General features: G+C 38.1%; 1 protein-coding gene across 2 annotated transcripts in view; it reads left to right on the forward strand.

Moving 5' to 3' along the window:
* Nucleotides 1-5090: 5090 nt before the first annotated feature.
* Ndc1 (NDC1 transmembrane nucleoporin) overlaps nt 5091-22290 on the forward strand; it is a 54375-nt gene continuing 37175 nt past the window's right edge. Inside the window, exons 1-7 of one of the 2 annotated variants that reach the window (XM_047554940.1) lie at nt 5091-5441; nt 6872-6992; nt 8915-9016; nt 12456-12630; nt 14835-14973; nt 18610-18718; nt 20994-21045. In XM_047554940.1, the coding sequence (XP_047410896.1) occupies nt 5385-5441; nt 6872-6992; nt 8915-9016; nt 12456-12630; nt 14835-14973; nt 18610-18718; nt 20994-21045 (755 nt within the window). In that variant the 5' untranslated portion in view covers nt 5091-5384. Of the gene's footprint in view, nt 5442-5621; nt 5721-6871; nt 6993-8914; nt 9017-12455; nt 12631-14834; nt 14974-18609; nt 18719-20993; nt 21046-22290 lie in introns of those variants that run through there. The other variant, XM_047554946.1, reaches the window with a different exon arrangement.

Below are 22290 nucleotides of genomic sequence, written 5' to 3' on the forward strand. Positions count from 1 at the left end.
ATAACTTGCAGACTAACAACTGATAGCCAGTTCTGCCAGACGCATTGGCTGCGAGTGTGGTTCAGGAGTGGGTCTCTGGATGGGGCCTTATGTACTAGACAGGAAGGCCTGGACAGCGGGACTCTCCAGTGTATAATGCCCACAGGGCTGAGCACAGTGTCTGGCCCATAGGCATTGCTTAGTAAATGCTAGTGGGGTGAATGAATGGGGTGGGGTATAAACCAGTTTTTCAAGGACTTTTAAAGTCCTCGGGTCACTGCATTCATTAGCCTACTATTGGTATCATTTGGGATAGGTTAGGTTATTTTACAATACCAAACAACTTTGCCAGGCACAGTGGTGCACACCTGAAATCCCAGTGACTTGTGAAGCTGAGGCAGGAGGAGCCTCAGCAATTTAGCAAGGCCCTCAATGATTTAGGGAATAAAAAGTGCTGGGGATATAGCTCAGTGGTAAAACATCCCTGAGTTCAACCCCAGTACAAAAACCAACCAACCAAAACAAAACAAAACAAAACCCCAAAGTTTTATTTCTTGCTCATGTGTCAAGTTCATCACAAGTCGGCAGGAAGACTTCATTACAGTCACTCAGGCACCTTGGGGTGAAGGAGCAAAACCACCTCAAGTATTGTTGGTCACTGTGCCAGAGGAAAAGAGAGTTCTGGAGGGTCTTGCAATGGTTATTAAATCTTTTGACCTGTAAATGATACATGTCACTTCTGCCTTGGCTCAAATTGTCACATGCCATACCTAACTTCAATGGGGGGGGTGTGTGTGTCAAAAAGTACATCCTATTATATTCCTAGAGGACAAAGAGGCTGGAAATACTTGGTGAACAGTGTTGATGCCTAGCACATTATTTGAAAGGTAGGTAACGAGGCACAGTTTAGACAGAAACAACAGCGTTCACTATTATTCCCCCTTTTTACCAGAATGACGCACTAAGAGGTTGAGTTACTTCCTCAAGCTACCCTGCTAACATTAGGGAGCCAGGACCCTAATCTGCATTTGTCCAACTCCAAGTCTTTTACCGACTGCCTCGCAGGCACTTAAGTATTCACATGAAAAGCCTTTGATTCATTTTCCTTTCAGCCTCTTCTGCACGTACTTTGAGGGAGACACCACAGAGGCTTGCCTTCACCCATAGATTTCATTCCGCCTGTTCAGAGGTTAAATTCTCCTTTGTAAACAACCTAGGTAGTGTTCAAGAGAGAAAAACTATGATTGAAGCCTGGCTTACACACTCTGCTTGTACGATGTGGGTTTTCCCTTACGGATCTCCCTCTCTTCATTGGTCTTTCTCCCGAGGTCTGACCCCCAAGAAGCAAACCGCAGAGGACAGCCACACCAGGCAGCCAACGAGTGCAACCTGGCTCCAGAAAGGAGGGGCCTGAACTTTCCCGTCAATGTGCTGAAACTTTCAAATTCTTCCCTAAGGTGTGGAGTTTTCTGGTTTTTGTTTTTAACTCCTAATGTACCAGATGTATCCTGAGACATGTGTTCTTGTGTTCTCCATGCCCCACAGGGAAATATCATCCATATATCTTGAATTTACTAAAATTCCTTTACTCACTAAATACTGTTGCATAAGAGACATTGGATGTCCAAGGAACTGTCTTTCAGAATAAATGTCTTTTATTTAGCTAATCCCATTTTAATCAAGAGTTTGCAGTCTTCTCTCTTGGAAGGATAGAATTTGAAAGTAACCACGTGGGGAGAAAAAAGGGTTATTTGCCGGCTCCACCCCTTATATTTTCAAGGCTATAAAATATAAGATTATATAACAAGTGAAGGATTTGAAATAAACACTTTAGGGAAATTATAGTTTACTTTAAAATATTAGGGCAGTTTGAAAGCAAAAAGTAATTTCCATGGGCAACCCTGTAAGTTGTTGGGTAAGAGGGGTGGCTTAAGATGCGGGTCCAGGTTTTTCGAGGAACTCCCATTATCCATAGGTTAGATCTTCTTTGCCTACTTTCCCTATTTGTTACTTTAAAAAATCAGTTTTATTTCTTTATTCATTTTTTTTTCCCCTGAGGCACAGGGATTCAAACCACAGCCCTTGCGAATGCTGGTTGAGCACTCTACAAAATGAGCTATTTCTTCAGCACCTCTTTATTCATTTTTGATTAAAAAGTGTCTTTCCCTTGTTATGGCATTACTGTTGACTTTTTCTTTTATGTTTATTTATTCCCTGAGTTCTGCCACATAATTTCTGAGTTTTTCTAATAATTGGTATTGTTATTTTTTGTTTTATATCAATTTAATTTGTTTTATTCCATGTTGGATTATGTTACAGTTTTCACCATGTAGTGCATGTCTTTCTGAAAAGTTGCTTGTCTCTAGGGATGCTTTTAAACCTTTCTTTCACATATGTTTAGAAAGATAAAGTGACTTCCCAAGACCTTACAGCTACAGAGTGGCAGAGGAGTTATTCATACCTATGTTTATCTAGCCTCAAAGCCTGAATCTTTCCACAGTGTGCCAGAAAACTTATAAACAAAATCTTGTTTAATACAGCATCTTACAAGATGGTTTCATTATTGATGAAGAAACTAAGGCTCAGAAAGCAACTGCAGCCAGATGTGGTGGCGTATGCCTGCAATCCCAGTGACTTGGGAGGTTGAGGCAGGAAGATGGAGAGTTCTAAGCCAGCCTTAGCAACTTAGCAAGGCCTTAAGCAAATCAGCAAGACCCTGTCTTTAAATAAAATATAAAAATGGGGTGGGGACATGACTTAGAGGTAAAGCACCCCTGGGTGATTAAATCTCTAGTACCAAAAAGAAAAGAAAAAGAAAGGAAAGAAAGAAAAAGAGAGAGAGAGAGAGAGAGAGAGAGAGAGAGAGAGAGAGAGAGAGAGAGAGAGAAAGCAAGCAAGCAGCTGCAGATAGTAGGGGGCACCTGTGGTCATTTCAGCACATTTCAGCATTTACAGGGGATTAGCACACTAGCTCCTCAGTTCCTGCTTGAAAAGCAATAGTTTGGTTCTCTCAGTAGCTTAGCACTGAATGTGATCTCATGGATCAAGTGCAGAGGAAGTATATATAGCCTCCTGATATTTGGGTAATAACTCCTTTTTTGTGTTTGCAACTACAGCCCTGTTCTTTATCCTCTGTACTCTCTTAGCTCTTCCAACACTTTTATCAATTCACTAAATTAACTCTTTTAGATAATAAGAAATTGTTAACCTGAATAGACATTGTCTGATACAGTTAATTTTGTCCATTCATTCATTATTTAAGCATTCATGGACTACTTACTAAAGTGATAGCTACTTTGGAAATAATATAAGACAAGGTTCCTGCCTTTGTGAAGCTCGCTTACCAATGGGAAGTTAAACAGTAAGTAAACAGATAATTGTAAAAGATGATTAAGAATATGAGAAGTTCTCTGAAAATAATGATGGCTTAAATAATAAACAAGCATCTGCCTTGTGTAAATATTGTCAGGAGGAAAAGGCAGGTAGCCCAGGACTGTATGGTTTCTCCAATAATCAAGTCTCCTTTTTCTGTGGTGTGGCCCTCTTCCTGTGATCCAATATGGTGCTGGCACTCCAACCAACACATCCAAATTCCAGGAAGCTAAATGGAGAAAAGGATTAAGAAGAGGTAAAGACAATGCACTAATTTTTTCTAAAGGTTGTATCTAGGAAGTTACCATGTAATACTTTATGATATTAGCCTGAATTCAGTCACCAGGCCACACCTCACTGCATGGGAGGAAGCGAACAGGGTTTATCTATCAACCTATGTAAAAACTGGAGTTCTATTAAAAAATAAGGGAGGGGCTGGAGATATAGCTCAGTTGGTAGAATGCTTGCCTCGAATGCACAAGGCCCTGGGTTCAATCCCCACCACGAAAAAAAAAAAAAAAAAAAACTTTAAAAATAAATTTTAAAAAAAAAAGGAAGAATAGACACTGAAGTAGACAATTGGTAGTTTCTATCATAGTCACCTGGACATTCATTTAGACTGATTCTTCATAATTTTTTTCCACCACAAGATAGGTTTCTTGATGGTACATATTTGATCTACTTGTTATAATCCCAGTTTGTCCTCTAGTGCTTCAGAAATGACATTTTATATGGTTATGGAAGCGTATATGATATAATCTTAAAGCAACTCAGGAACCATTATTAGCAAACATTAAGAGAGAATTAATGTGTGATCTCAATTTCTCTCACTAGCCAGTGAGTTTCTTCAGAGACAATAAATGCCTGAGTCTATCCCTCTCTCTTCCTGGACTATTGAATATTGATTGTGGCAGGTAATTGACTATATAGAGGTGTTAGCAATACTGACCCAAGGATCTCACTGAGGCTACAAGCAATCAGAGAAGACTTCATTAAGGAAACCTGAGTTGGTGAAAAGCTTTCTTCCTTACTAACAGGAAATCAGTAATAATATTTATAGAACTCATTATTTATATCCTCACAGCATCAATAGGATATTAGTTTTATTTTTATCCTTATTTTATAGATAAGAAATGGAGGTTGGGAGAGGGCCCAGATATGTCTATTTAGCATGTGGCAGAACTGGAACTAGAAATCAGATTTTATGAAACCAAATGCATCCCTCTTAAGAAAATCCCCCAATTTTGTGGGGCTGGGGTTGTGGCTCAGTGGTAGAGCACTTGCTTAGCACGTGTGAGGCATTGGGTTAGACTCTCAGCACTACATAAAAATAAATAAATAAAATAAATGTATTGTGTCCGTCTACATTAAAAAAAAAAATATATATATATATATATATATATATATATACACACACACACACATACTTTTTAGTTCCCCCAATTTTTAAAGATTTCAGTTAAATCACTGAGTACCTATTTGTGGAAAGGGCCACAACATCCTTTGATTTCACTTTAGGAAGTTGATGAAGTAATCGAGAGAAATGAAGGCAAATCTTTGTTAGACCTGTCTAACTGCTTTGTAAAAGACTACGATTCCCAGCATGCTTCAAGTCACCGCCGGGAAGACATCGGTTTCCGGCATGCTGTACTTTGGAACTCCGAGTCCCAGAATGCAACGTTCCTCCACAGTCCCAGGAGGTCGTCGAGACTACAGTTCCCAGCATGCAGCGCCGCCGCCCCTTGTTTCTGAAGCCCCGCTGGGCCCTGTTTCGGAGGGAATTTTTGGATTCCAGAGGACGGTTCCTGGAGTCAAAGCCCCCTTTGGGGGACGTGAATGCCGGGCAGTTCTGGCCCGTTGAGCCTTCCGGGGCGAAGCATCAAAGGAATGGGTTGCGACTTGGTTCGGCCTTTGCTCAGGCAGCATTTGAGGCAGCCCCGACGAGGTCCTCCCGGGGTCTTGGTCCCTTTGAACTGCGGTGGCGGGCGGGCACACGGTCTCCTTCGCTGCTTAGAGCAGGGCCCGCCATCTCCATGGCCACGGCTACGAGTGGACCCTGCGCCGGCTGGTCGCGGGACATCCTGTGGCGCGTGAGTGCAGTTCACTTGGCGCTCGCCTCTAGGCACGGGCCGGGCGGGCGGGCTCTGACTGCGCGTGCGCGCCGTACGGGTAGGGTACCTGTCCGAGGGCAGCGTGGGGAGTGGACTGCTTGGGGGACTGATTATGGAGTTGTGGCGGCGTCCTGATGGGATGCTGGGTATTGGATGGGAGAGGAGTAGGAAGTGGAAGCTGACCAACCTGGATGGATGACTTGAATGAAAATTGGGGCAGAGAATGGGGAAGGAGTTTATCCAAGTGTAGTGTATTCTGTAGGTGCAAAATAAATAACTTGGTTCCTTGGGATAAGAAGTGGGAAAGGAAGGGCTGGGGATATAGCTCAGTGGTAGCATGCATAAGCCTCTGGTTCCATTCCGAGCTCTGAAGCGGGGGGCGGGGGGCGAGTTGGGAAGAATGTCCAGAAATGGGAAGAATATAGTGTGGCCTTAGCAGATCCTGGGATTGGAAACCAGATAATCAGGGCATGTATTCTTGGTAGAGGTAAATATCCACTGTGGGACTGAGCTGAGGACATTCTTCCTCCAGCATCTCTTCTATGGAGGGCAAAGAGATACAGAAGTAAGGTTACTTTTGGGGTAGTGTCTCTAACATAGTGTACTGTTCTCTCTTTTATCCTCAGGTAAACACTTTCAGGTCTTATCTACTCTTAATCCTCTATATTATATATTCCTATAGTGTATACCTCAGAAATATGGTTGCATTTTGTTCTTTTTTCCTTTCCCATTGCCATTGCCTTTGTGCAGACATTGACTGTAATCTCTGAATTGGGCTGTTGTGGTGGATAGACTACCCTAACTACTGTGACTCCTGTCTGGGTCTGATCTCCTCCATTGTATCTTCCTTTCAGCCATCTTATGGTAAACGCAAAGATGTTTTACCTTCCAGAACATAAATCCAGTTGTCACTCTCATGCTTAAAACCCCTCAGTATCTTTCCTTGTATTAATCAACTGTAAGTCTTGTTCCTCCTTATGTTAGGCACTGAGATTTAGAAAACAGTAATGCTACAATGTGTTAGTTTCCCAGTAAGAAGTGCATATCATGGTTCTCAAGTATAAGACCTTTGGATATTCCTATAATTATCTAGAATCTGGAGAGACAAGTATTAAATATAATTAGAAAACTAAATAAGATGATCTCACTCTCTACCCCAAAGTGTGATATTTGATGTAACACCTGACTCTGAACCTAATGCAAGCATCAGTCACTAGTTTTTACAAAGTTCTGTAGTAGTATGTAATATTATTATAATAGTAACCATTTGGGTTTATATGTAACTGGATGGACTACGATCTGGGTTTATGTATTAGTGATTAATAGCCTGTGTGAAGAGATAGGATTTGCCTAACTGAAATAATATAACTGTTTTCATGATTGAGGGGGTTTTGTTTGTTTAATTTTAGGTTTTGGGCTGGAGGATAGTTGCAAGTGTTGTTTGGTCAGTGTTGCTTCTACCCATCTGTGCTGCGGTATTTATAGTCTTCAGCAGTATTGATTTAATTCATCCCATCCAGTGGCTGTCAGGTAAGTGATATTCAACTTGGGGAAAACATAAAAATTGCATCATGTTTCAAATAATTTATTTCTGATTACTGCCTGTATGTTAACCATGACTTTAAGATAAGTTTAAGGCATTCCCTACATAACAGAAACCACCTTTTTATTATATAATGTGATTAATAAACTTTTTGGAGACTATGTGTGATAATAGGTACAAAAAAATCTTTAGGAGATCACATAAATAAAACTTAGTTTTTGTTTTTCACTTTGACAGCTTAATTGATCTTATTTGTCTTTTAAAAAAAGAACTGTTTCTGTCATCTATTTCAAATTGTGGGTTGAAAATATGACATTCTTTTAAAAATATGCCTAAATTAAGAATCCTTCATTTTTATATTGTTGCTAATAAAAAGAGATGAAAGGATGAACTTTTGGCTAGGGAAGATACAGTTAAATGCAAAAATTGATGAGGAAGAAAAGATTGAGGCAGGCTAAAATGTTTCCCTGAATCTTTGGAGACAAAATTACTAAGTTCACTAAAATATAACTTATTTTATGTTGATTAATAATAGCTACCAGTTATTTCTCATTTAGAGTGTGCTGGATACTGTGCTAAGTACCTATGTCCGTTATCTTTCCTATGACCCTCTTTAAGAAATAAGTACTATTTCTACTTTATAAATGAGTAAACTGAGATTCAGGTTAAATAATCTGTGCAGAGATACTCAGCTAGTGAGTAATTAATCTAGGATTTGGACACTGGTTTCTGACATCAAAGTTAAGAGATGTTTTTCCACAATGCCTTACTAGAATTAAAAAATTAAAAAGAGAGATTAATGTTGCCAGAGTAGGTTCTGAAATCTTTAAAGTCTTGCCTAAGGCTAAGAAACACAAATACTCTTGAATGCCCCCACTTCTCAACAAGAGTATATTTATTTTGCTTTTGTGTGTTTTAAATTTCATAAGGAAATGCCAATTTTTAGGGAGTTAAAATCTTTACGTTGTGGCCTTTGGAGATACTACTGCTAAAGAATTAAAGTCATGTAAGTCTTCTGTTCATTTTTTGAACAGGTTGCACAGGTCAGATCAAATTAAGCCATATGCCAGTGCATAGATAACAGGAATTTAATTATGAAGGCTTAGTAAGTAGTCTTCATTGTTTTGAGTACTGAGTTGTATTTTTAAAAATAATTGGTTTTATTATGAAGTTTTAGTCTATTCAGCAAACATATTCTATTGTTTTTCTTTTATTTACATTTTTGGAGAAAATATATACATATCTTAAACTTTGAATTGAAATATTGTCAAACTACTCTGAAAGGGGAACTTAGTGTTTCACGGGACATCACGATTTTTTTTAGATCATTTAGATGATTTATGGGTTATGCTATTTCTAAAGATGTTACTTTGGGCTGGGGTTGTGGCTCAGTGGTAGAGCACTAGACCTAGCATGTGTGAGGCACTGGGTTTGATTCTCAGTACCACATAAAAAAATAAATAAAGATATTGTTTCCATTTGCAGCTAAAATATTTTTTTTAAAAAGATGTTACTTTAACTTTAGTTAAATTGCATTTATTAAGATGAGATCTGGAAATGTTTACACTTTAAAAAGAAACTTTATTGATATCTTACTAACTATGGTACTTCTAGTTCACATGATGAAATGTTCGCATATAGTAGTGTTTGATCTAATGTTAACATCTGGGTGATTTAAAAGAAATTTGAATATAATTTTAAAATACCCAGAACCAAATCTGAATAATTCATAGTGGAGTTCTTGAATTGATGTCCCATTCAATCTGCCAGCGGTGTATAGTTCTTGAAGAAAGGATAACTTTTAAAGTTAAAATTACAGTTATGGTACAAACCTTTGCTATATTGCCATGTACTCAACATGACTACAAGATTGAATAAACTTAACTAATTTATCTCTGTTATGTTTTAGATTCTTTCAATGATCTATATAGCTCCTATGTAATCTTTTACCTCCTGCTGCTGTCAGTGGTAATAATAATAATAAATATTTTCAATGTGGAGTTCTATGCAGGTGAGTTTTCAAATGTTAACATTTTTAAAAAGTCTGAATTTATTTTATTAAGGCAGACTAAGTGCATTTTATATGATTTTATATGTGAATGTGTATAACAGCTGAATTTTGTGTCAAAATTTTAAAGATGTATACAGATTCATATGCTTCCAATATATATTACAGTTAATTTTGGTTCTAATTTCTCTTTTTAAAATATACCTAGACCTTTTAGGACAAATGTTGTATGATTCCACTTATATGAGGTACCAAGATTAGTCAAACTTACAGAGGCGGAAAGTAGAGTGGTGGTTCCCAGGGGTTGGGGATTATTTAATGGGTAGAGTTTGAGTTGGGGAAGATGTCAGAGTTTGGGAGGTAGGTGGTGGGATGTGAACATACTTAGGCTACAAAACTGTATGCTTAAAAATGGTTCAAATGATAAATTTTATTATTGTGTATTTTGCCACAGTAAAAAAAAAAAAAAAAACGTGGACCTTTTAATAGTTCACAACTGGAGTTAGAGCTGTGACTTAGCAAATGTATTGTAAAAATCATTCTTTCTTGGATAGTAAATCAAGACCAGGTGAGATTTTTTTTTTTTTTTTCAAATATAGAAGTCTGTAATTCTATGATTTAAATAAAAAATAAATAAACACCTTTAAAATATTAGGTTTTGAGCTGGGTGCGATGGCGCATGCCTGTAATCCCAGTGGCTCGGGAGGCTGAGACAGGAGGATTGCAAGTTCGAAGCTAGCCTCAGCAATGGTGAGGTGCTAAGCAACTCAGTGAGACCCTGTCTCTACGGAAAATACAAATTTGGGCTGGGGATGTGGCTCAGTGGTAAAGTGCCCCTGAGTTCAATCCCCAGTATCAAAAAAAAAAAAAAAAAAAATTAGGTTTTACCTTCAGAGAATCACCTGCTAAATTCCAGAGCTTATTATTTTTCTCAGTTTCTCTCCTACTCTTCCTGCCTCATTCAGATTCCTAAATTTGCCACAGTTAGAGGCTTCTTCTCGTCAGTACTTCTTTGTAAAATAGGTGTAAACGCTTGAATTATTTTTTATACGTTCAACTAATTCGGCAAATTTTATTGGAATTGTACTGAGTGAAGAAAGCAAAACCCAAAAGGCTATTTATTGCATGATGCCACTGATGTAGCATTTTGAAACAAAAATCTTTTAGAGGGCTAGGGCTGTTGCTCAGTGGCAGAGCATTTGCCTAACGTGTGAGGCACTGGATTCGATTCTTAGCACCACATAAAAATAAATAAAATAAAGGCATTCTGTCCATCTACAACTGCAAAAAAAATTTAAAAAATCTTATAGAAATGAAGAAAGAACAGTGGTTGCCATGGGTTGGTGATAAAGTGGGAGGGGTCAGGAAGGAGATGGGGGTAGTGATGAAAGGATGACACCAGAGATCCTGTGGAAACGTGAATCCTAAATCTGGCTGTTGTAATACCTGTCTTTTTCTTTGCTTTCCTAATCCCTCACTCTTGGCTGGTGAGTCTCTTCTCCCCTCAGGCCCTGCTCAGAACACCTTGGCTTACAACAGTGTTCTTTCACACTCTCCCACATGCCTGGGCTATCTTCTATATGTAGGTGTACCTGATGAGGGCTCTCTAGCCTGGTCATTCTAAAGCCTGACTAGTCACTTTGGTTCATTCCTTCTGCGAGCATTCCTTGTGCCTTTACTATGCGCCATGCATTGTATCGTCCCCACTTTCTCCAGAGGGTCACAGTTAATGGGCAGATAGGCAGTGAACATTAAGTGTCTTTGCCTACTGTACATCGGATGGTTGGGGAGTTTAGAGGAGCACCACTTACTCAGCATGGAAGCTTCCTGAAGGAGATGATACTTACACCAAGCCTTGAAGGAGGAGCTAGCTGTATTAAATAGATAAAGGAGAACAGTGATATTCTGGAGAAAACATGTGGCAAGTAAGGTTGAATGACATGAGAGGGTTTGGCACATTTAGAGTGTTAATAGTGAGTCATAGTTGGCTCTCTGGGCATTTCTGGTTGATAGAGGAGGTGATGGTAGCCTCTTCCCCAAAGTGCAGAGCACTTAAACCCTCTCTCTTCACAGTTTTCTGCCTCTTGTCCATCTCTTCTAAGTATTTTAAAAGAAAACTGGCTGCATGTATAGGCCAGGTAATCTTAGGCTAACTATTTTTAAAACAACTATACCTTAGTACCTCCCCACAGTAGCCTCCCTAGATCACTTCCAGAAAACTTTATTGGGTTGTCAGAGAGGTATTAAAAATCTTCATACAGGGGCTAGAGTTGTAGCTCAGAGGTAGAGTGCTTGCTTGGCATGCATGAGGCCCTGGGTTTAATACTGAGCACTGCATATTAAAAAAAAAAAATCCATTGACAACCAAAAATAATATTAAAAAAATCCTCATGTGTGTAGTGGTGCATGCCTGTAATCCCAACAACTTGGGAGACAGGCATGAGGATTGCCAAGTTTGAGACCAACCTCAGCAACTTAGGGAGACCCTAAGCAACTTAATGAGACCTTGTCTCAAAATTTTAGAAAAAGGGTGGCTGGGAATGTAGCTTAGTAGTAAAGTGCCCCTGGGTTCAATCGCCAATACCAAAAAAAAAAAAAGTTCCACATAAGCTTTTATGGTGGTATTTAGTATTGTAAATATTTACCTGCTTTATGGTTTATTTTTCTCAGATGGATTATATAATGAGAGTTTCAAATATTGAAATAAAGATAACTTGCTGGAGGGCAGGAGCTATCTTTAAATCGTTACATATTTTATGGCCCTGGAGAGTTCCAGGATTGGTATTGTTTTAGCTATTAGGAAACTTTAATTTAAAAGAAAGGAAAATTATTATCATGCTACCCCAGATAGCATGATAATTAAACCTGGATTCTTACTTTTTCTCAAAACTTTTTAAAAATAATTTTTTACTTCTCAGTGGACCTTATATTTTATTTATATGTGGTGCTGAGAATCAAACCCAGTGCTTCACACATGCTAGTCAGACACTCTGCCACTGAGCTACAACCCCATCCTCAAACTTTTTTTTTAAAGATGTTGATGAACCTTTATTTTATTCATTTATTTTTATGCGGTGCTGAGAATCAAACCCAGTGCCTCATACATGCTAGGCAAGCGCTCTACCACTGAGCCACAACCCCAGCCCCTTTTTTTTTTTTTTTAATAATTTTTTAGTTGTCAATGGACTTCATTTTACTTATTTATGTGTGGTGCTGGGATTCGAACCCAGTGCCTCACACATGCTAGGTGAGTGCTCTGCCACTGAACTACAACCCTAGCCCTCAAACATTTTTTAACTCAAGTTTTTCTGTACTGTATTTTACATTGGCTATGCGTTTCTTTCTGCCCTTTGGAGTCTTCGTGCAAGTAGAAAGGGCATAGTTTAGATCCTCTAACTTCGTATGCTGTCATTATAAGGCCTTACCAATGTTTCCTTTGCAGTTGTGCCTTCCATTCCGTGCTCCCGATTGGCATTAATAGGGAAGATCATTCATCCGCAGCAGCTCATGCACTCTTTTGTTCATGCTGCAATGGGAATGGTGATGGCTTGGTGTGCAGCAGTGATAACTAAGGGCCGATACAGTTTTCTTGTGGTTCCCTGCACTGGTACTGAGAGGTAATACTAAATGTTTTTTCTTTCTAGGGAGCCTTGTTTAGTTACTAAGTCAAAGTGGCCTAAGTGTGTTAATAGTTTATGGACATTCTTTGCTTTCCCGATTTCTACAGAAGATTCTTGTTTGTGGACACCAATTGTTTTGGTGTTTTACATTGAATTCAGCAGATTTTAAAAATGTTTGTAGAAGGCACTATACTAGGTGCTGTTAGTTTTATGGAAATGATTCAAACATAGGCAGTAAGCTTCTTGAGGGTTGAGAACAGTAGGGAATTTAAGACATGGACACATACGAATGTAATAGGAAGAAGGACATGAGAGGTGCAGACAGAACCTGTGAGAGTTCAGAAAGCAGGGAGGATCTACATGTGTTCTTGGAGAAGGTGGTTGTTTGAAGGAAGGGTAGTTTGGAAAGAATGAATGTGAAGAGAGAATTTTAAAATAATGACTGCCTTCTATAGAGTGCTTTTATAATTTTGAAACTTACACAGTCTTGAAATATGGCACTGATATAAATTGCAAATTGATACTCTGACTTTCTGAATTAAAAAAGGTCTGTGGATGTAGCTCAGTTATAGCGCGCATGCTTAACATGCCAAGGCCCTGGTTTCAGTCCTTAGCACCACACACATACACACACACACACACACACGCACACACAAACACAAACATTAAAGAAGATTACTAGAATAATCTTAAATTCCGTATATTCCACCGACTTTAAAACAGTGTTATAAAGAGTACTACCTAATACTTGATTTTCTCGGCTACTGCTTATGAAGCAGAGTTGCTTTTTTTCCCCTCTGATATAGGCTTTCTGTAGTGAAAACCCTATTGTTAAAAAACATTAAATGATAAAGGACATCTGTGAATACAGTACTGTTGTGACTAAGGAAATTCCCATGGCTCATCTTAGATGAGTCTTGAACTCTTTTTTTGCACATCTCTTTTTAGTGGAGGGGGCAGTGAAGTTCCAGGGAGCAGAAAGCTCCAGTGAGCTACAAGTTGTTAAAGAGATTAGCACCATTATAAATACATTTACTAATGATTTCACAGAGTCTTTAGCAAAATGAATCTCTTTCATCATCTTATAACTCAGGGTCCAGAAAACAATCAATCTGGAGTCTCAACCCTCATGGAGATAGATGGCAGAGCAGGCTCCTAACCTGTTTTCCATCATGGAAAGTGTATTCCTACGGACTCTATACACCCTCAGATATTTTCTAGATTATAGAGATGCTTAGACAACTTCTAAAGGAGCTTAAGAACTTGATGTTCACCAAATAATAAGTGATAATTTTAATAATAAGGATAATAATTTTATCCTTAAAATTAAAAGTGTCAGATAAAGATGATAGGGTGATAGGGTAGTGGCTTACAGAAGTGCTTACCAGGGAATCCTCTTGAATTTAACTGAATTTTCAGAACTTAACAACTCTAGATTGTTATCTGGGAAGCACCAGGACTTCCTCTTTAGCAGGAGTACTGGATGCAGTTCAAACAGGTGACGGATCCCATAGCCATCCAGGAGCTGTTGCCTTGCCTGTGGTACAACTCAGAAGTGGAGTCACATCAGATAGGTATTGTAGGCTCTCTGTTTTAGAACCTTGTGCTCCATGGGCTCCAGTATCTCCTGCATCAATTTTATAGGCATAGCATCCAGAATCCCTAGAGTGGGGTGCCTAGTTACCAGAGATGACACGGAGAGAAGACCAAAGGTATGGCATCTCTATCAGGCATATATAGTTGATTTTAGTTCCTCTTAGAGCAGATGTAATTTACCAATTTTTTAAAAAAAATATTTTTGGTGGTAGATGGACACATTGCCTTTATTTTATTTATTCATTTTTATGCGGTGCTGAGGATTGAACCCAGTGCCTCATACATGTGAGGCAAGTGCTTTACCACTGAGTCACAGCCCCAGTGCAGTTTACCAGTTTGTAAGCGGTGTTACTTACTACCGATGTAGATATTCTTACCCTTGTCAGATTTCCAGGGGAACAGAGCTAGAGTCAGGCTCTCAGGCTTCAGGGAAAAGGGTGTTGTTAATTTTTTGCTCATACTTAACTTAAAATGAACCATTTTGTTAGAATTTAGAACATTTCTTAAGTGATTTACTCAGAATTTTGCCTTCAGTAAGTATTAAGCCTAAAACAGTGAAATGTATCCCTGACTGTTAAATCAATAATTTAATTTTTCCCTTCCAGTTTAGATAGCCCTGGGGCACGAACCTGTTTAAATGAATATCACCTTTTTTTCTTACTGGCTGGAGCATTCATGGGCTATAGCTATAGCCTTCTGTATTTTGTTAACAACATGAACTATCTCCCGTTTCCCATCATACAGGTATGACATTTGAGCATTACCTTTTGCTAGAATGTGGCAGTATTAAAACTGCCTTGGTGTGCATGTATGTAACTGGCCTTATTTGATTAATTCAAGATTTGTTCTACACAATTTAGTACTGAAATCCTCAAAATGCCATTTAGAGAAAAGAGTTTGTCTTCATGAGACTTCAGTGTATTTTTGAGAACTACATTGTACATAGAATATATACCCAGTTATATTTTACCCTTCCTTGCTGCCACTCTCAGACTGCTGTTTTGCTCTACTCTTTCCCCTCCTACTAGGTGCTGGCACTTGCTGTGACCTAGCAGGACTGGAGTGGGGAGGGGAAAATTATGACATTCATGCAAAGTACCTCTGTGCAGCTGCCAGCTTCCTTTTGAATTTAAAATCTCATGAGGGTAGGGGTGTGCAAGTAATTTTAGAATTTGTCAGTTACTGACTCACATCCATTTCAGAATAAGGCAAGATATGTACAGATAAATAAAACAGTTTTACCTTGTTTGATTTGAGTGGTGTAATGTAAACTGTTAGTGGTTTTTTTTTTTGTTTGTTTGTTTGTTTTTTTGTGACAGTACTAGGATTGAACCCAGGGGCTCTAACACTGAGGTACATGCCAGCACCCTCCTCCCTTTTTTGAGAGCGAGTGCTTCACTGAGTTGCTGAAGGTGGCCTCAGACTGCAATCCTCCTGCCTCAGCCTCCTGAGGTGCTGGGATTACAGGTGTGCATCCCATGCCCAGCTTTGGTTAGGTTTTTAAAATTCTAATCTGGAGGCGTCATCCCTGGAATTTAGAGCCACCTCTTCTGGCAGGAGAGAGAAAGATTGGTTGAAGTGTCTCACTGTCGCATCAGGCCTCTCCCTGTCCTGTTTCTGCTCTTCCTGATTAGCTGTTATTCACTTCATTTCTGCTCTGGCAGGTTGAAGACTGGGCACTGAAACAAAAATATTAGAACCCTAGGTCCTTCCCACTAGAACCCAGTCAGGTGGGAGTGAAGGGATGTGTAAACAAATGATATATCATAATGAGAGTGTAATCTATGAAAATGATGCATTAGGGTTCTCCTAGGTTAACTAAGGTTGTCCCATGCCTGTTGCAACTGTGAGAATATATACTGCAAGGAGATAGTACTCCCTAAAAAAAAATTTGGTTTTTACTCCCTGCAGTCTGAGGGTTCCCATTTAGAAATTCTTCATATCTTGTGAAGATTAAGTAAAAGTAGGATATAAACTTTGCTACCTCAAAATTTCACAAAGAAAAATTTTCAAAATCTTGTGCAGAAATATCCAATGGTAAATCAACTTAGATTCAAATATAGTAATGAATAATTGTAGGTGAGTGGGATAGTGCACGCCTATAATCCCCACAACTTGGGAGGCTGAGGTAGGAGGATCTCGAGTTCAAAGCCAGCCTCAGCAATGGCAAGGTGCTAAGCAACTCAGTGAGACCCTGTCTCTAAATAAAATACAAAACAGGGCTAAGGATGTGGCTCAGTGGTTGAGTGCCCCTGAGTTAAATTTGCGGTACCGAGTATCGTAGTAACATTTTGACTATAAAATATTCAAATACTATTGATAAATTAAAAGTCCCTCTTGCCCTATATAATCTCAGTCTTAGTCCCAGAGAACCATTGTTATCAACTTAACTGTATTTTCTTCTAAACTTGTTACTGTACATTATGTTTACATGTATTGGTAGCACTATATATTTTGTGGGTAGGGTTTTCATAAATAGCTTCATATTATACATATTAGTAGCTACTTTTTAAATGAAACCTTTGAAAAAACTAGATCTGTTAATTTTAACCAATAACCATTAGCTCATTAGTTTTTTTTGCTTCAGATTTGCTTAACACTACTAAACCAGTTACATTACCCTTATCAAATCCCTAATGGGCTCACAGGGAAAAGCAGAATGTTAGTATAAAGTAGAGGGCAAATAAATGGACAAGGAAGGCTTGGCAAATTTTATGTCAATAAGACTGTTGAAAGCATTAAACAAGGTAAGACAGCATTTGGCATAGTACCTGGTGTGTAGTAAATATTCAGTAGAGTATAGCTCATTGCTAATCATAGAAGTCCTATAGAGTTGAAAAATACTTCTACTTGGGAGCAAGAGGAGGATATATTAGACATTTGTGTGGAAATGTCTACCTGTTTCTGTATGCTTCCTGTACCCTTCTGAGTGATGATTGAGGTGGGAGCTGTAGTAGGAGTAGTACAGCAGCTTTGTCCTTTGTATTGGACGGTGAGGGTGGTGGTAGCACCCAGTGGCTCATGGAGTGGTATAGTTGCACAAATTGGACTTTGAAAATATTTGAATGAACCTTTAATTGAAGCTATACAGTTTGTGACCAAGTATCCATATGGGTTACTTTTTGTAACCGTAGGCATCCATAGACGTGGTATGAAGATTTGATTTCCATCTACTACTATAATTCTTTGCTGTTCTTTGACTTCTAAAATTCATTAAATATCATTCTCAGAGTTAGCACAAAAGAAATCCAGGCAGTGGGAATGTAACACAGTGGTAGAACACAACTAGGATGAGCAAGGCTCTAGGTTCAGTCCCCAATACCATAAAAACAAAGCAGGATAGAATTTGTTAAGTACATTTTTCATTCTTTAGGTTTCCTGATTCCAATAATGTATCATTTTTCCATTGGCATTTTGGGGATGAGGAGCGGAAAGGAGAGGAGGCTTGTTTCAGAATTGTTATTTCAGGAAAAAAGATTTTTTTTCTAGTACATTCATCTTCTGAGGTAGTTAGTATTGTCTTCACTGCCTCCATTTTTCTGCAACTTAGTGTGAAGGCAGTATGCATTATCTTTAAGATTATAGGCTCTGAAACCAGCTTGCCCAGATTCATATTGTAGATTACTACCTGGTAATGTTGGTTAAATCATGTAACCTCTTTCTGCCTTGGTTTCCTTTTCTGTAAGATGGGGATAATAATAGAGCCTCCACTGGGCTGTTGGGAGGTTTAACCAGATTAATGCATGTAATGTGTACCAGTTCCTGACATGGAAACACAAAGAATGCTGGTTGCTATTGTTATAGTAGTTCCCCCCTTACCCACAGTTTTGTTTTCTTCAGGTTATATATTAGCAGTCAACTACAACCTGAAAATATTAAGTGGAAAATTCTAGAAATAAGCAATTTATAGCTTAAATAAATTTTATTACAGTATATTATTATAATTGTTCTATTTTGTTACTGGTTATTGTTTTTAATCTCTGATTTATCGTATTACTAATCATAGGTATGTATGTATAGATAGAAACAGTATATTTATATATAGGGTACTATCTGAAGTATCAGACATTCACTAGTGGTCTTGAAATGTATCCCCCATGGCTAAAGGGGGAAGTGTTTTTTTATACTTTCTCCATATCTATAGACCTTACTAACAAGTATGGATTAATATTGTTAATTTTCTTATTTCTGATCTACTATTAGTGAGATGGTTTATAATATAAAAATATTAAATATTTTAGCATCAGAAATAATTCATTTTTGCCTCTGGGATAATATTTGACTTTTTGTACAGTGATTATGGTTTATATGTTGATGGTTATAGTTAAGTACTTGCTGTAAAATGAGGTAGAACATGCTGATTCTTTTCTGTTTTCACAGCAATACAAGTTCTTGCGGTTTAGGAGATCTCTGCTCTTACTAGTTAAACATAGTTGTGTGGAGTCACTGTTCCTGGTTAGAAATTTCTGCATTGTGTATTATTTTCTTGGTAAGAACTCTACTTTTTTTTTTTTTTTTTTTTTTTTTTTTTTTGCAGTGCTGGGGATTTGAATCCAGGGCCTATGTGCTTGCAAGGCAAGCACTCAACCAGCTGAGCTATATCCCCAGCCCTAGAACTCTACTTTTTAATACAGGGTATTGTTAGCTCAGAGGTCAGAAAATGTCAATTTGGAAGTCATTCTTTATTGCATTTCTGTGTTTCCTACAGTTATGGGTATGTAATTAATCCTCCAGATTCATGGTTTAGATTGTCAGAATATTTATTTAGTTAAAGGAAAATGTTGTTAAAGAAAGTGTAATATATACATATAATGAAATATTCTTGTCATATAGATAAACCTTGAGGTCATAATGTTAACCAAAGTAACCCAGTCACAAAAAGACAAAATATTGCATAATTCTATTTATCAGAGGTATCTTTAAAATAGTCACACTTTTAGGAACCTGGAATAGAATGACAGTTGCCAGGGTCTGAGAGCAGGGAGATGGGAAAGAGTTGTTCATTGGGCAGAAAGTTCCAGTCATGCTTGATGGGAAAGTTCTGGAGGTCTGTTGCAGAAAAAAGAAAAAATATTGTGGGTCATTTGGTCATTATCTAGAAATAACATACTTGTTTTTATAAGTTTATAGCTTGATACTGACATAATAGAAATATTCTGTTGGTAGAATTTATAAACATAAATTTTAGATACAGAAATTACAACTCAACATTTTGCATAGTGAATAACACAGGTTGAAAACATTAATCTCATCAGTAACACAATAATGTAAACAAAATCCAGTATTCAAAACTTTTCAGATCATTTTCTGATTTTTTTTCATAGGTACAATTTTATAAAATGGTGCTTACTCTGTATTCACCACTTGTAGTTATATGATCCATTTTTCTATGTAGTTTCAAAGTTGTCATTCTGATGTTAACCCAGTCCTGAGGGATGTTAACACTGTGTGGATGTGTGTTAACCTACTGTGATTGGCCAGCCCGTGTGTTAGAGCTGTACAGACATTAGGGCTGACATAGCAGTTGCTTTAGCATTCTCATGGTCAGCTCTTTCTCCTGTAACTCCTTTTGCATTCATTTTACATTTCATTTTCATCATCGTCCCTTCTTTTTGCTGCTCTTTGATCTTTTTTGTCCAGTGTCCTCTTTGCTCTGTTATTTTATTTTTTTATGGTACGGTGGTTCAGCCCACAGGTGCTCTACCACTGAGCTACATTCCCAGTCCTTTTTATTGTTTATTTTGAGATGAGGTTTTGCCAGGTTGCTGGCCTCCAACTTGTGATCCTCCTGCCTCAGGCTCCTAAGTTGCTGGAATTACAGGCATGGGCCACTCTGTACCTGGTTTCATTTACTTGTTTTTTAATATTGTCATATGGATTTATCATGGGGGACAAGGAAGCAGCACTACTACATGCTTTGGTTTTGTCTGAAAAGATGCAAGTAGCCAGTTACCAATAGATGTTGAGAGAAGTGACAGGATTAGTCACAGATCATGGTGCACATCTGTTATCTACATATTGATTCATATACTGAAAAGCTAGAAATGCTGTACACAATCACCCATAATTAATATACCACAGTAACTGAAATTTGGACATTGTTGGTTGTTAAACCCTAATGTAAAAACTGGTGTTTTTGCTGGGCGCAGTGGTACACGCCTATAATCCTAGTAGCTCCAGAGTCTGAGGCAGGAGGATTGTGAGTTCAAAGCCAACCTCAGCAATTTAGCAAGGCCTAAATAATTTAGTGAGAACCTATTTCAAAATAAAATACAGATAGGGTTTGGGATCTGGCTCAGTAGTTAAGTGCCCTGGGTTCAATCCCTGGCACAAAAATAAAAATAAAAAACAAAAAATAATGTGGTGTTTTTAAATGAAACCATGGTAACTTTTTTTTTTTTTTTTTTTTTTTTTTGGTGGTGCTGGGGATTGAACCCAGGGCCTTGTGCTTGCAAGGCAAGCACTCTACCAACTGAGCTATCTCCCCAGCCCCCCATGGTAACTTTTAAAAGTGTGTGAGAGTGTGTGTGTGTGTGTGTGTGTGAGAGAATATATATATATATATGTGTATATGTATATATATATCAGAATTATACAAAACTAGGACTGTCTATATTTAGAAATTATTCTTTTCTATCCATTCCTAATCAAACAATTTAGCATTTTGATTAAGTCTTGGTATCTTTGACCCCATGGTCTAAAGCATGATTAAGATTTGTTTTATTAACTTTTTATGTTCATAGCTTGGTATTTTTTCTCCTCAGGCTATATTCCCAAAACTTGGATTAGCACTGCTATGGACCTTCTCCTAGATGAGTAAGTGATACTTTAAAAGTCTAATTTTAACTCTACTTTCCCGATCCTTTGTTTAGATTAAGCCTGTAAATCTTTTTAAAAACAATTGAAATAAAAAACAAAACTAGAGATCGAGGGAATCAGTGTAACAAGAGGGTGCCTGTCCTCCCCTGTCCCGTTTGTGGACTAGGAACCTGTGTGGCAGTTCCTACTCCTCAGCTGCTTGTGAGATCTAGCTGAAGCTGAGCTTATTCTAAACTGTCATTCAACCTATTCTGTGATGTACCTCATCCATTATACTTAACACCTGGATAATGACTGCTGTATAGAGTTGGGTTCATCTGCTTTAACTCTGTCTCCCTAATAATTCTAGAAGGTGATCCTTTAAAAATTTTCTTGAAAATTAAATCATTAAAAGTTCTTCTGAGAAGAAAAAACATTGTATATATTTTTGAAAACATACTATTTTCATAGCTTAAAATTCCAGAAGGTAAATAAGCCAGGCATGGTGGCACACATCTGTAATCCCAGAGACTTGAGAGGCTAAGATAGGAGGATCACAAGTTTGAGGCCAGCCTCAGCAATTTAGTGAGGCCCTAACCAACCCTGTCCCAAAATAAAAAATAAAAAAGGGACTGGGGAGGTAACTCAGTGGTAAAGTACCCCTGGGTTCAACCCCCAGTACCAAAAAAGGAAAAATTCCAGAAGGTATATAAAAGAGTATGCAGTGAAAAAGCCTCTTGCTCCTATTTCAGTCACCCAGTTTCTCGCCCCAAAAGTAAGCAGTGGGAATCTATTTTCTTTTTCTTTTTTTTTTTTTTTAGGTAACTTATACTAAATCAAAATGAACTTTTTGAGTTGCATGAACCATTCCCTCTCTTCAACAGTCATTCATTCTATGATATTTGGTATATACCAGTGCTGTGGTATTATACTTACGTCACCCATGAGGCAATCAAATTTGAGCAAGCTGGCAATCAGCTGACAGCACTAGGGTGTATTATCTCACTTATCTCCAGATGTTTTGAATATGGATAAAGGTTTAATCTATATTTGCCGAATAAATGTGCATCCATCAGTGTTTGTTCCTTCAATTATTGTTTATTCCCCTCAGAGAGTTTTTGTGTCATATACAGGATTCACTAATGTCAGTTTTAGGGAGTTGAATATATTGACATGTGGATATTTAAGAAATACTAGTTATTAACTCTGTAGACATACTGCCCCCTGGTGCTGGGGTTGAACCCAGGGGTACTCTACCACTGA

Source organism: Sciurus carolinensis, chromosome 1, assembly GCF_902686445.1.
Source record: "Sciurus carolinensis chromosome 1, mSciCar1.2, whole genome shotgun sequence".
NCBI lineage: Eukaryota > Metazoa > Chordata > Mammalia > Rodentia > Sciuridae > Sciurus > Sciurus carolinensis.